Source organism: Mustelus asterias, chromosome 23, assembly GCF_964213995.1.
Source record: "Mustelus asterias chromosome 23, sMusAst1.hap1.1, whole genome shotgun sequence".
Lineage (NCBI taxonomy): Eukaryota > Metazoa > Chordata > Chondrichthyes > Carcharhiniformes > Triakidae > Mustelus > Mustelus asterias.
The window spans coordinates 56,686,999-56,699,857 of NC_135823.1; the positions used below are offsets into that span (position 1 = coordinate 56,686,999).

At 44.4% G+C, this 12,859-nt stretch overlaps 1 protein-coding gene across 5 annotated transcripts in view; it reads left to right on the top strand.

The window, feature by feature from the left end:
* epn2 (epsin 2) overlaps window positions 1-12,859 on the top strand; it is a 71,697-nt gene that overhangs the window by 41,566 nt on the left and 17,272 nt on the right. For all 5 annotated transcript variants that reach the window (XM_078240714.1, XM_078240718.1, XM_078240719.1 and 2 more), the window contains 3 exons: window positions 2,873-2,980; window positions 9,365-9,512; window positions 10,608-10,772. In XM_078240714.1, coding sequence (XP_078096840.1) covers window positions 2,873-2,980; window positions 9,365-9,512; window positions 10,608-10,772 — 421 coding nt within the window. The remainder of the gene's footprint in view (window positions 1-2,872; window positions 2,981-9,364; window positions 9,513-10,607; window positions 10,773-12,859) is intronic.

Below are 12,859 nucleotides of genomic sequence, written 5' to 3' on the forward strand. Positions count from 1 at the left end.
TGTGGTCATCGGCTTTGGTAGAAAAAAATAGAAAGTGGCAGGGTATTTCTTAAATGGTGAGATGTTAGGAAGGGTTGATGTCCAAAGGAACGTCTCTGTTCTTGTTCATGAGTCACTAAAATGTAGCATGCAGGTACAGCAAGCAATTAGGAAGGCAAATAGTATGTAGGCCCTCAGCACAAAGGGATTTGAGTACAGGAGTAAAGATGTCTTGATGTACTTGTATAGAACCTTGGTGAAACCCCACTGGAGTATTGTGTAGTGATTTGATTTCCTGATCTAAGGAAGGATATACTTGCCATGGAAGGAGTGCAACAGAGGTTTAACAGATCTAGCAACTCCAGACTATCAGATCCATAGGCTATCAGAGCAGCAGAATTGCACTGAACTATAATTTGTAACCTCATGGCCCACCATATCACCCACTCTACCATTACCACCAAGCCAGTGGATCAACCCTGGTTCTTTGAAGAGTGCAGGAGGGCATGCAAGTGCAACACCTAGCGTATCTAAAAATGAGTTGCAACACAGGATTACTTGTCTGCTAAATGGCATAAGCAGCAAATAATAGACAGTGTTAAGCAATTCCACAACCAATGGATCAGAACTAAGCTTGGCAATCCTGCCACATCCAGCTGTTAATGGTGGTGGACAATTAAACAGCTCACTGGAGGTGGAGGTTCCACAAATAACCCCATCCTTGATGATTGATTGAGGAGCCCAGCACATTAGTGCAGAAGATGCATTTGCAACAATCTTCAGCCAGAAATGTCAAGTGGATGATACATCTCTTCCTCCTCCGGAAATCTCCAGCATCACAAATGTCAGTCTTCACCCAATTCGATTCATTCCGTGTGATACCAAGAAACGGCTGAAGGCACTGGATAATGCAAAGGCTATGGGTCCTGACAATATTCCAGCAATAGTTTTGAAGATTTATGCTCTGGAACTTGCCGCACCCCTAGCCAAGCACAGCACTGACAGCTACCTGAGAATGGAGAAAATTGCCCAGGTATGTGTACACAAGAAATAGGATAAATCCAACCCTGTCAATTATTGCCCCATCAGTCTATGCACGATCATCAGTAAGGTGATAGAAGGGGTCATCAACTCCGCTGTCAAGTGACACTTGACTCAGCAATAATCTGCTCACTGATGCTCAATTTGGGTTCTGTCAAGGTCACTCTGCTGCTGATCTCATTACTGCCTTGGTTCAAACATGGGCAAAAGACCTGAACTCCAGAGGTGAGGTGAGAGTGGCTGCTCTTGACACCAAAGCAGCTTTGATTGAGTATGCCATCAAAGAGCCCTAGCAAAACAAATCAATGGGAATCGGGGGGGAAATTGCTCCACTGGTTGGAGTCATACCTGGCACAAAGGTGGTGATTAGAGGTCAATCATCTCAGTTCCAGGACATCACTGCAGGTGTTCTTCAGGATAGTGTCCTAGACTAAACCATCTTCAGCTGCTTCTTATATGACCTTCTTTCCACCATAAGGTCAAAAGTGGGGATGTTAGCTGATTGTTAAAAATGTTCAGCACCATTCACGACCCTCAGATACTGAAGTGGTCCATTTCCAAATTCAGCAAAACCTGGGGAAAAACCAGGCTTGGGCTGACAAATGGCAAGTATCATCCATGCTGCACAATTGATGGCAATGACCATCTCCAGCAAGAGAGAATCTAATCATCGCTCCTTGACATTCGATGGCATTACCATCACTGAACGCCCCACTATTAATACTCTAGGGGTTACCATTGACCAGAAACTGAACTGGACGAAACAAACACTATGGCTACAAGAACAGTTTAGAAGCTAGGAATTCTGTGGTGGATAACTCACCTCCTGACTCCCCAAAGCCTGGCCACCCTCTGCAGGGCACAAGTTGGGAGTATGATGGAATACTCTACACTTGCCTGAATGAGTGCAGTTCCAACAATACTCAGGAAGCTCAACACCATCCAGGACAAAGCAACCTGCTTGATTGGAACCCCTTGCACAAACATTCAGTCACTTCATCACTGACAAACAGTGACAACAGTGTATGCCGTCATCAAGATTCACTGCAGGAACTCACCAGGACTTCTTAGGCAGCTCCTTAGAAATTTGTAATCACTACCATCCAGAAGGACAAGGGCAGCAAGTACCTGGGAATGCCACTACCTGGAGGTTCCCCTGTTAATCATTCACCATCCTTACGTGGAAATATATCGCCATTCCTTCACTGCTGCTGGATCAAAATCCTGGAATTAATTTCCTAACAGCACCAACTGTACCAACACCTCAGGGACAGCAGCAGCTCATCACCACCCCCTCGAGGGCAACTAGAAATGGACAATAATGCTGGCCTAGCCAGCCACACCAATAATATGGTAAATTAATAAATAACATTTTAACATCAACTTATTTGTCTTAAGCTGTTATCAGGGTTTCGCTACAGGATGTAAGTGGTTCAGAGATGAGAAAATGAATTTCGAACAAGGCAATACTACTTGCAGTGGCATCAGGGCAATTTTATTAAGCAACAAAAATTATACTTACCAAACTAAAGCAATCAGTATCCTACTTCAGATGGCTCTTGATTCCCAAGACTCTAGGGGTATAGATGCTTGTGACTTATTTTCCCTTTTCTCTCTACTTGAAATCTTACATCAAATCCCTTCTCTGTCCTTTTTTATTCTCTGCAGCCAGAGATTTTTCTTGTGTTTTAATGTTGCTGCCATGGTTTGATCTTGTTATTTCATCTGTCAGTACTCTTTAACTCATTAATTGTGGTCATGACCTGAAGAACTGTTCCAAAAAGTAGTGAACCTAACTTGTCATTGTAAATGAAGGGAATTCTTTCTAATTTTGTACTGTGATCCTCATCAGGAAGATCGCCTACGCCGTGGTGATGATCTTCGACTTCAGATGGCCTTGGAGGAGAGCCGCAGAAATTCAGCTGTAATAGTGGGTAGCACCGCTCCAAAGAAGAAAAAGGTGAAGGTTTTCTGCATCTGAATATAATCTAGAAGCCATCAATGAGATAGTTACGAATATTTCAGTAGGGAATTCAGGAGAACCATCTTTAGTCAGAAGGTGGTTAAAATGTGGGACTTGCTACCACGGAGTAATTGAGGTATAAATAGCAAGGGATGCTAGGTAAGCACGTGAGCAAAAACACATAGGATATGTTAATGGGGTTCAATGAAGAAGCATGGGAAAATACCATTGAAGCAGCCTGTTTCTGTGCTTTGATACTGTTGAGGGTTGTATTTCAAGATTCAAGGTTGTAAATGAATTTTTCTTGAAAGTTAAGGCAAATATTTTAAGACTAATCTGTTGGTGGGGGTGAGGGGTGGAGTTTGTCTCAATAAAAATGAACATTTGAGGTGTTACTTTTGGTTACAAAAAATATGGTTTATGCCTTCTGGAATCAAAATAATGTTTCGAAATACTTTATCAATCTTCTAGCAATACTACTTAAAATGTTACTTTTGTTAATCACATACGTTATTCCTATTCCCTTGTCAGAATTGTAATTACCTTTATGGGAGCTAAGCCTTAGCAGGAGGGGCACATAAACTCCAAATGGATTTAGCTATAAAACCAGAACATTGAATGTTACTCTATCTTGGAATACGGGAGTACTAGCTTCTATCAATCTCATAAGAACATAAGAAATAGGAGCAGGAGTAGGCCATCTAGCCCCTCAAGCTTGCTCCGCCATTCAATAAGATTATAGCTGATCTGATAGTGGGTTCAGTTCCACTTACCCGCCCGCTCCCCATATCCCTTAATTCCCTTAATGGTTAAAAATCTATCTGTCTGTGACTTAAACACATTTAACGAGGTAGCCTCTACTGCTTCATTGGGCGGAGAATTCCAAAGATTCACTACCCTCTGGGAGAGGAAGTTCCTCCTCAACTCTGTTCTAAATTGACTCCCCCGTATTTTGAGGCTATGCCCCCTGGTTGTTGTTTCCATTGTAAGTGGAAATAACCTCGCTGCTTCTACCCTGTCTAGCCCCTTCATTATCTTATATGTCTCTATAAGATCTCCCCTCAACCTTCTAAACTCCAATGAGTATAGGCCCAGTCTACTCAATCTCTCCTCATAAGCTAACCCCCTCATCTCCGGAATCAACCTGGTGAACCTTCTCTGTACAATCTCCATTTGTTTTATGTGGGCGGCATGGTGGCACAGTTGTTGGCACTGCAGTCAGGGACCGGGTTTGATTCCTGGCTTGGATCATTGTCTGTACGGAGTCTGCAAGTTCTCCTTATGTCTTCGTGGGTTTCCCCCAGGTGTCCCGGTTTCCTCCCACAGTCCGAAAGACATGGCTGATTAGATGCATCGGCCATGCTAAATTCTCCCTCTGTGTACCTGAACAGGCACTGGAGTGTGGCGACTAGGAGATTTTTACGGTAACTTCATTGCAGTGTTAATATCAGGCTACTTGTGACACTAATAAACTTTAAGCTTTTAAACTCTACTAATTTCTCAGTATACATCATGCTATTATGGGAAGTGGTAATCAGATGAACACTTTCCGTAGAAAGAGTCAGATTGGCCCTTCTTGCACAGCTCTTGCAGTCAATTGAAAGTGTCACTGAGAGGTTTGGCTGCTTGTACTTTCACTTGTAGCTGGTGCATGAAAGAAATACCAGTAGGGGAATCTTCTCACTGTCTGCACCATTTCAAAAAAGCATTTGCTCATAATCTTTCAGTCCTGAATGTAAGGGATAAATTTTAACTGTATAACTGAATGGGTTTGAAGTGGGTTAAAATCAGAAGGTTCCAAGAGTATTGGCCCGATTTTACTGTTTAAACGGGCGCGAAAACGTGGTAAAGTCAGGTGTGAGGCCATTAACGTGATCTGCGCCCCCGCAGATTGCCACTTTACAGAAACCCAGGAATGGCAGCGATCCACTTCGTGCCCAAAACGGGTGCAACGGCAATTTAAATGCATTTGCATGCATTTAAATTGAATTAATGAACTGCCCACCCAACTTTATCAGCATTTCCCCCTTTAGCACTGCGTTTGTCAATCCGGAACCGTGCCGTAATGGACCTGCTAAATAATAGTCTGAATCAGGCACTCTAGCTGCTGAAGAGTGCGTTCAGAGCTTCCAGCGGCTCTCTGACTCAGATCGGTGGTGGTGGGGGGGGAGGAGGGAGGCGGGTCAGATCATTCTCTGGTTTGGGGGGGGGGGGGGGGGGGGGGAAGGGGAGTGAGGCCAGATCGTTGTCTGGTTTCGGGGGGGAGGAGGAGGTGGGTCAGATGTATCTCTGGTGGGAAGGGGGGGGGAGGGCTGATCGTTGTCTGGTGGTGGGGGGAGGGGGAGGCGGAGGGCTGATCGTTGTCTGGTGGGGAGGGAGTAGGAGGAGGCAGGTCAGATGTTCCTCTGGCGGGGGGGTGAGTGAGGCCAGACCATTCTGTTGGGGGGGCGGGGGGCAGATCGTTGTCTGGGGGGGGGGGGAAGAGGCCCAATCGCTCTCACACTGGTGGGGAGGGGGGGTCAGATGGATCTCTGGTGGGGGCACGGGGGGGGGGGGGGAGGGTGCAGGGCGGTCTGCTGCCACTCTGTGGGCGATCGGTGGGGGAGGGGGGGGAGAGAGGGGGGCAGGGGTGGTGATCAGTCTGGGTTGCGGGGAGGGGGGTGGATAAGAGAGACAGTGATGTCTGTGGGGGCCATCGCTCCCGGGCTGCTTTCTCCGCTATTTCGCTATTTGCGGCCCAGGAGCGATCTGACATGGGCGCGCTTTTTCGAATTTTTTTCTAACTGCGCAAGCTCCGATCGTTTCGGCTGTGCTAAGCCCCGCCCACAGTGCGAATGGGACTGGCGATTCTTTTTTCAGGCTGAGTGCGTATGGGGGCGCCTGAAAGCAGATTTCCAAGTTGGATCTGCATTATGCCCAGATTCAGCACTTCGAATGAAAATGGTAAAATCGGGCCCTATGAGTTGTATAGCCTTAAGTTATACAAAAAATAATGCAGACACACAAAGGAAATATTTTTTAAATATTTGCTCCAATTTGGAATCTCAAAAATTTGAAAATGCAAATTTGGCATCTGAAAATACTGTGAATGCTGTGTCAGCTGCCATTTGGCCCATCAGGTCTGCTCCACCATTCGATCCTGGTTGATATCTTTCTTCACCCCATTCTCCTGCCTTTTCCCTGAAACCTTTGATCCCCATACCAATCAAGAACCTATCTATCTCCATCTTAAATACACTCAATGACCTGGCCTCCACAACCTTCTATGACAATGAATTCCATAGATTCACCACCCTCTGGCTAAAGCAATTCCTTCTCATCTCGGTTCTAAAAGGTCGCCTCTTTATTCTGAGGCTTTGCCCTGGGAGCCTAGTCTCTCCTAGTAATGGAAACATCTTCCCCCATATCCACTCTATCCAAGCCTTTCAGTATTCTCTTAAGTTTTAGTGAAATCCCCCCCTCATCCTTCTGAACTCCACCCTCAACCTAGAGTCCTCAAATGCTCTTCATACATCAAGCCTTTCATTCCCGGGATCATTCTCGTGAAACTCCTCTGGACCCTCTCCAAGGCCAGCACATCCTTCCTTAGATACAGGGCCCAAAATTGCTCATAATATTCCAAATGTGGTCTAACCAGAACCTTATAAAGTTTCAGCAGTGCATCCCTACTTTCATATACTAGTCCTCTCGAAATGAATGCTAACACTGCATTTTCCTTCCGAACTACCAACTCAACCAAGTGAATTCTGAACTCAGACTCCCATGTCCCTTTGCGCTTCCAATTTCTGAATTCCTTCCCTGTTTAGAAAATAGTCTATGCCTCTATTCTTCCTACCAAAGTGCATAACCTCACACTTTTCCACGTTGTATTCTACCTGTCACTTCTTTGCCAACACTCCTAACCTGTCCAAGTTCTTCTGCAGCCTCCCTGCCTCCTCAATACTACCTGTCCCTCCATCTATCTTTGTATCATCTGCAAACTTGGCCATAATGCTCTCAGTTTCTTCATCTAGATCATTTGTGTATAAAGTGAAAAGTTGTGGTCCCAACACTGACCCCTGCAGAACTCCACTAGTCACCGGCTGCCATCCTGAAAGGACCCCTTTATCCCCACTCTCTGCCTTCTGCCAGTCAGCCAATCTTCTACCATGCTCATACCTGGCCCCGAACACCATGGGCTCTTATCTTACTCAATAGCCTCTTTTATGGCACCTTGTTAAAGGCCTTCTTGAAATCCAAGTAGACAACATCCACTGGATCTCCTTTGTCTAACCTGCTTGTTACCTCCTCAAAGAATTCTAAGAGATTTGTCAGGTATGACCCCCCTTAACGAAACCATACTGTCTTTGCCCTATTTTATCATGCTCTTCCAAGTATTCCAAAATTCCATCCTTAATAAAGGACTCTCAAATCTTAACAATGACTGAGGTCAGGCGAACCAGCTTGTAATTTCCTGAGTAAAGGGATGACTTCCCTCCTTCCCAACAGAGGTGTTACATTAGTGATTTTCCAGTCCTCTGCGACCTTCCCTGACGTGGAGATGCCAGCGTTGGACTGGGCTAAACACAGTAAGAAGTCTCTCAACACCAGGTTAAAGTCCAACAGGTTTATTTGGTAGCAAAAGCCACTAGCTTTCGGAGCGCTGCTCCTTCTTCAAGTAAGTGGGAGTTCTGTTCACAAACAGGGCATATAAAGACACAAACTCAATTTACAAAATAATGGTTGGAATGCAAGTCTTTACAGGTAATCAAGTCTTAAAGGTACAGACAATGTGAGTGGAGAGAGCGTTAAGCACAGGTTAAAGAGATGTGTATTGTCTCCAGCCGGGACAGTTAGTGAGATTTTGCAAGCCCAGGCAAGTCGTGGGGGTTACAGATAGTGTGATATGAACCCAAGATCCCGGTTGAGGCTGTCCTCATGTGTGCGGAACTTGGCTATCAGTCTCTGCTCAGCAACTCTGTGCTGTCGTGTGTTCTCTTCCTGTTGGGGACCACTTCAGCGGTCACGGGCATTCAGCCTCTGATCTTCGGGTAAGCATTCTCCAAGGCGGCCTTCATGACACATGACAACGCAGAGTCGCTGAGCAGAGACTGATAGCCAAGTTCCACACACATGAAGACGGCCTCAACTGGGATCTTGGGTTCATGTCACACTATCTGTAGCCCCCATTACTTGCCTGAGCTTGCAAAATCTCACAAACTGTCCCGGCTGGAGACAATACACATCTCTTTAACCTGTGCTTAACCCTCTCTCCACTCACATTGTCTGTACCTTTTAGATTTGATTACCTGTAAAGACTCGCATTCCAACCATTATTTTGTAAATTGAGTTTGTGTCTTTATATGCCCTGTTTGTGAACAGAACTCCCAGTTACCTGCCGAAGGAGCAGCGCTCCGAAAGCTAGTGGCCTTTGCTACCAAATAAACCTATTGGACTTTAACCTGGTTTGTGAAACTTCTTACTGTACCTTCCCTGACTCCAGTGATCCCTGAAAGATCACTATTAATGCCTCCACAATCTCCTTCTCTGGGGTGTAGTCCATCTGGTCCAGGTGATTTATCCACCTTCAGACCTTTCAGCTTCCTGAGTACCTTCTCCTTAGTAATGGCTACCATACTCACCTCTGCCGCCTGACTCTTGAATTTTTGGTATGTTACTGGTATCTTCCACAGTGAAGACTGACACAAAGTACCTATTCAGTTCCTCCATTCCTTTGTTTCCCATTGCGACTTCCCCAGCGGCATTTTCCAGTGGTCCAATGTCCATTCTTGCCTCGCTTATTCTTTATATATCTGAAAAAACTCTTGCAATCTTCTTTTATATTACTGACTAACTTACCCATATATTTCATTTTCTCCCCCCTTGCTTTTTTTAGCTGTCCTCTGTTTGTTTTCAAAGGCTTCCCAATCCTCTGGCTTCCCGCTAATCTTGGCCACATTGTATGCTTTTTCTTTTGCTTTTATGCTGTCCCTGACTTCCCTTGTCAGCCATGGCTGCCTCATCCTCCCCTTGGTATGCTTCTTCTTGGGATGAAATTTTGCTGTGTCTTCCAAATTACTCCTAGAAACACCCACCATTGCCTCTCCATCGTCTTTCCTGCTCGGCTCCTCTCCCAGTCAACTCTTAGCTCCAATCAACCTTTTACTCAACTGTAATACTGTAATCCGATTCCAGCTTCTCCCCCTCAAACTGCAGAGTGAATTCTATCATGTTATGGTCAATGCCTCCTAAGGGTTCCTTTACCTTAAGCTCCCTTATCAAGTCTGCCTCATTGCACATCACCAAATCTTAAATATATTCCAGGTCCGAATTTATTTGTTTCACAATGACTTTTCTTGTAGTATTTCTGTCAGATAACTTTCTTTCCTAATTAAATAATAGGCATCCACCGTTACCCTGATGGATCCCTTGCCAACTGCAGCAACACAGAAAGTCTGGGGAGTAACTGTCCGACCAGTTATTATAGGAAAAGATGACCCATGGGGGGAAGTAAGCAGTCCAGTAGCGTCGGATCCATGGCAATCTGTTGGTAAGATTACTTGTATGGTGAAAGTGCTCCTTGCATTTGTGTGTTGTGATCATGTTGCAGGGTCCTTTTGGAATTAAATTTACATGGTTTAGGTTTTCAATACTAAATTTTGACTTTGCTGTGTTATTACTTTGATTAATTTAGTATTTCAGATTTTCTCAGTGCGAGAAATGATGTTTATCAGAAGATGCCAATTTAGATTTAAATTTACAGGTCCTGCCCGCAGCAAGAACTGTCAAAGGTGGGAGGGAAAGGGAGCAAAAGGTTCATTGACTTCGGGTGGGAATTTCCCAGTGGAACCTTAAATCCCTGCCATTAATAATGAAATGTAAAATCTTTCATCCTGAATTAAATACATTAAAACTGTACAGATTTCTAAATATCTTTGAGGTATCGGGTGGCTAGAGTACAACTTAAGCATGAACTGTGAGCCAAATATGACTAAGGGCAATTTCCTTTGTGTGATCAGAGACTTCTTTAGGCAGTGCCATCATATGTAAACTTAATAGTGAATTATTTAATAATTCATTACCAGACATTTTTTGAAGTTTAGTTTTTGAAATAATTACTTGAGTCTTATTTTTAGGTTGTAATCATCATGGATGGCAAGGTGGCACAGTGGTTAGCACTGCTGCCTCTCAGTGCCAGGGACCCAGGTTCGATTCCCGGCTTGGGTGATGGTGTGGAGTTTGCACGTTCTCTCTGTGTCTGCATGGGTTTCCTCCAGGTGCTTTGGTTTCCTCCCACAGTCTAAAGATTTGTGGGTTAGGTGGATTGGCCATGCTAAATAGCCCCTTCATGTCAGGGGGATTAGCTAGGGTTAATGCATGGGGTAATGGGGATAGGACCTGGGTGGGATTGTGGTTGGTGCAGACTCAAAAGGCCGAATGGCCTCCTTCTGCACTGTAGGATTCTATGATCCTTCTTTTCTAGTCGCCTGGCCAGGAAATGGCATTATTCAGCCATTGTAGGTAACCCAAGTTCATATTGTTACTGAATAGAAATTAGAGCCACATGTGATTATCTCATTCTTACAAAACTTGCATTAAAATAGTTTTCAGGTGCTAACGAGGTTTTTGTCTTATTTGGTTCTAGATACCAAGCCAGCTACTGCTGTTGATCCTTGGGGCACTTCTTTATCTGCCACACAAACTGTTCCTAAAAGTGTAGACCCATGGACCTCTTCGCAGACCACCTCTGCTGTTCTGAAGCCTTCAACTGACCCATGGGGACCAGGTCCTTCAGCTGATTCTATTTCTGGTAAGCCTATTGAATTCTGTGAAGGTGAATCTGTTGTTTTCCAGTTTGCCACCTATTGTCAATATTATGTACACCAAGCACAGGCATGATATGAGAATTATGCATAGCAAAGACCTTAGAAGTTGCTTCACATCACCTTCAAGCCCGTGCCGATCATGATGTCCCCACTAATCTAAAAGAAACCTTCTGCCCTTACTCGGTCTGTATTCCTGTGTTCCTTCCCTATTCATGTGCCCATCCATGTGCCTCTTAAATGTTGCTAATGTGCCTGCTGCCGCCACCTCCTCTGGCAGTGCGTTCCAGGCACCCACCACCCTTTGCGTGAAAAATTTCCCCCGCACATCTCCCTTAAACATTCCCCCTCACCTTGAACCTGTGCTCTCTTGTAATTAACACCTCCACCCTGGGGAAAAGCCTCTGACTATCCACCCTGTCTATGCCTTTCATAATTTTGTAGACCTCTATCAGGTCTCCCCTCAGCCTCCGTCTTTCCAGTGAAAACAAGCCTAGTTTATTCAACCCCTCCTCATATTCAACACTCTCAAGACCAGGTAACATCCTGGTGAACCTTTTTTTGCACTCTCTCCAGAGTTCCCATGTCCTTCTGGTAGTGTGGCGACCAGAACTACATGCAATATTCTAAATGTGGCTTAACCAAGGTTTTATATAGTTGCAACATGATTTGCCAACTCTTGTCCTCAATGCCGTGGCCAATGAAGGCAAGCATACCATATGCTGCCTTAATCACCTTTGCCACCTGTGTCGCCACTTTTAGGGAACTGTGGACCTGCACACTCCGGTTCCTCTATGTTGATGTTTAACCTTTTGAATTGGAATTATCCATCTGAATGAAACTTGATATTGTTTTGGTGCTAAATTCTGAGCAGTTTTTGACTGCCCATAGGACGTTTGCTACCAAATAAACCTGTTGGACTTTAACCTGGTGTTGTTAAACTTCTTACTGTGTTTACCCCAGTCCAACGCCGGCATCTCCACATCATGACATACAGATGATACAGCCTTAAATTGTTTGTTTCTGCTATCTGCATTCCATTGCATCTGCCGGAGTAAAATTTGCCCAAGTCCATAAATGGGGATAATAGATAATGTCACTGAACTAATAATCCAGAGGACAAGGCTAATAATGCTCTGGGGGCATGGCTTGAGTTCAATAAGCCTGGAATATAAAGCTCGTCTCAGTAATGGTGATCATTGCAACTCTCATCGATTGCTGTAAAAACCCACTTGGTTCACTAATACCCTTTAGGAGAGGAAGTCGGCCATCCTTCTCCAGTTTGGCCTACATATAATTCTAGATCCACAGCATTGTGGTTGACTCCTAACTGCAATTGCCTAGCAAGCCACTAGTTCAAGGGTAATTAGGGAGTGGCAACTGACCTTGCCAGTGAATGCTAAATCGCTTGAAAGAATATTTTGAAAAATGTGACCCTTTTCATTATAGTCCATTCTGGCAAATTGAAAGAATTTCAACTTTTCACAAAATCTTGATTTATTATGGGTAGCATGGTGGCGCAATGGTTAGCACAGCTGCTTCACAATGGCAGGAACCTGGGTTTGATTCCTGGCTTGGGTCACTGTCTGCGTGGAGTCTGCATGTTCTCCTAGTGTCTGTGTGGGTTTCCTCTGGGTGCTCCTGTTTCCTCCCACAGTTCGAAATACATGCTGGTTAGGTGCCTTGGCCATGTTAAATTCTCCCTTGGTGTACCCAAACAGGTGCTGGAGTTTGGCGACTATGGGATTTTCACAGTAACTTCATTGCAGTGTTAATGTAAGCCTACTTACGACACTAATAAATAAAATTTAACTGCTTAATATTACCAAATTTTCAAAAAAAAATGTTAAAATTGAAAAATGCTAACATGTTTGTCATTTTTAAAAAAAAAGTCAAACCAGCTATAGATTTATTTGCAAGGCCATGGTCTATTGGCAACCATGCAATGAACATACTTCACTTTGATCCTAGCTACACACATTGATGCACCTGAAGAGAACAATCAAGCTGCATGAATTCAAAAGCCTATTTTCCAATGATTAAAAATTGATGCAGCACTGATATTCTGATATTG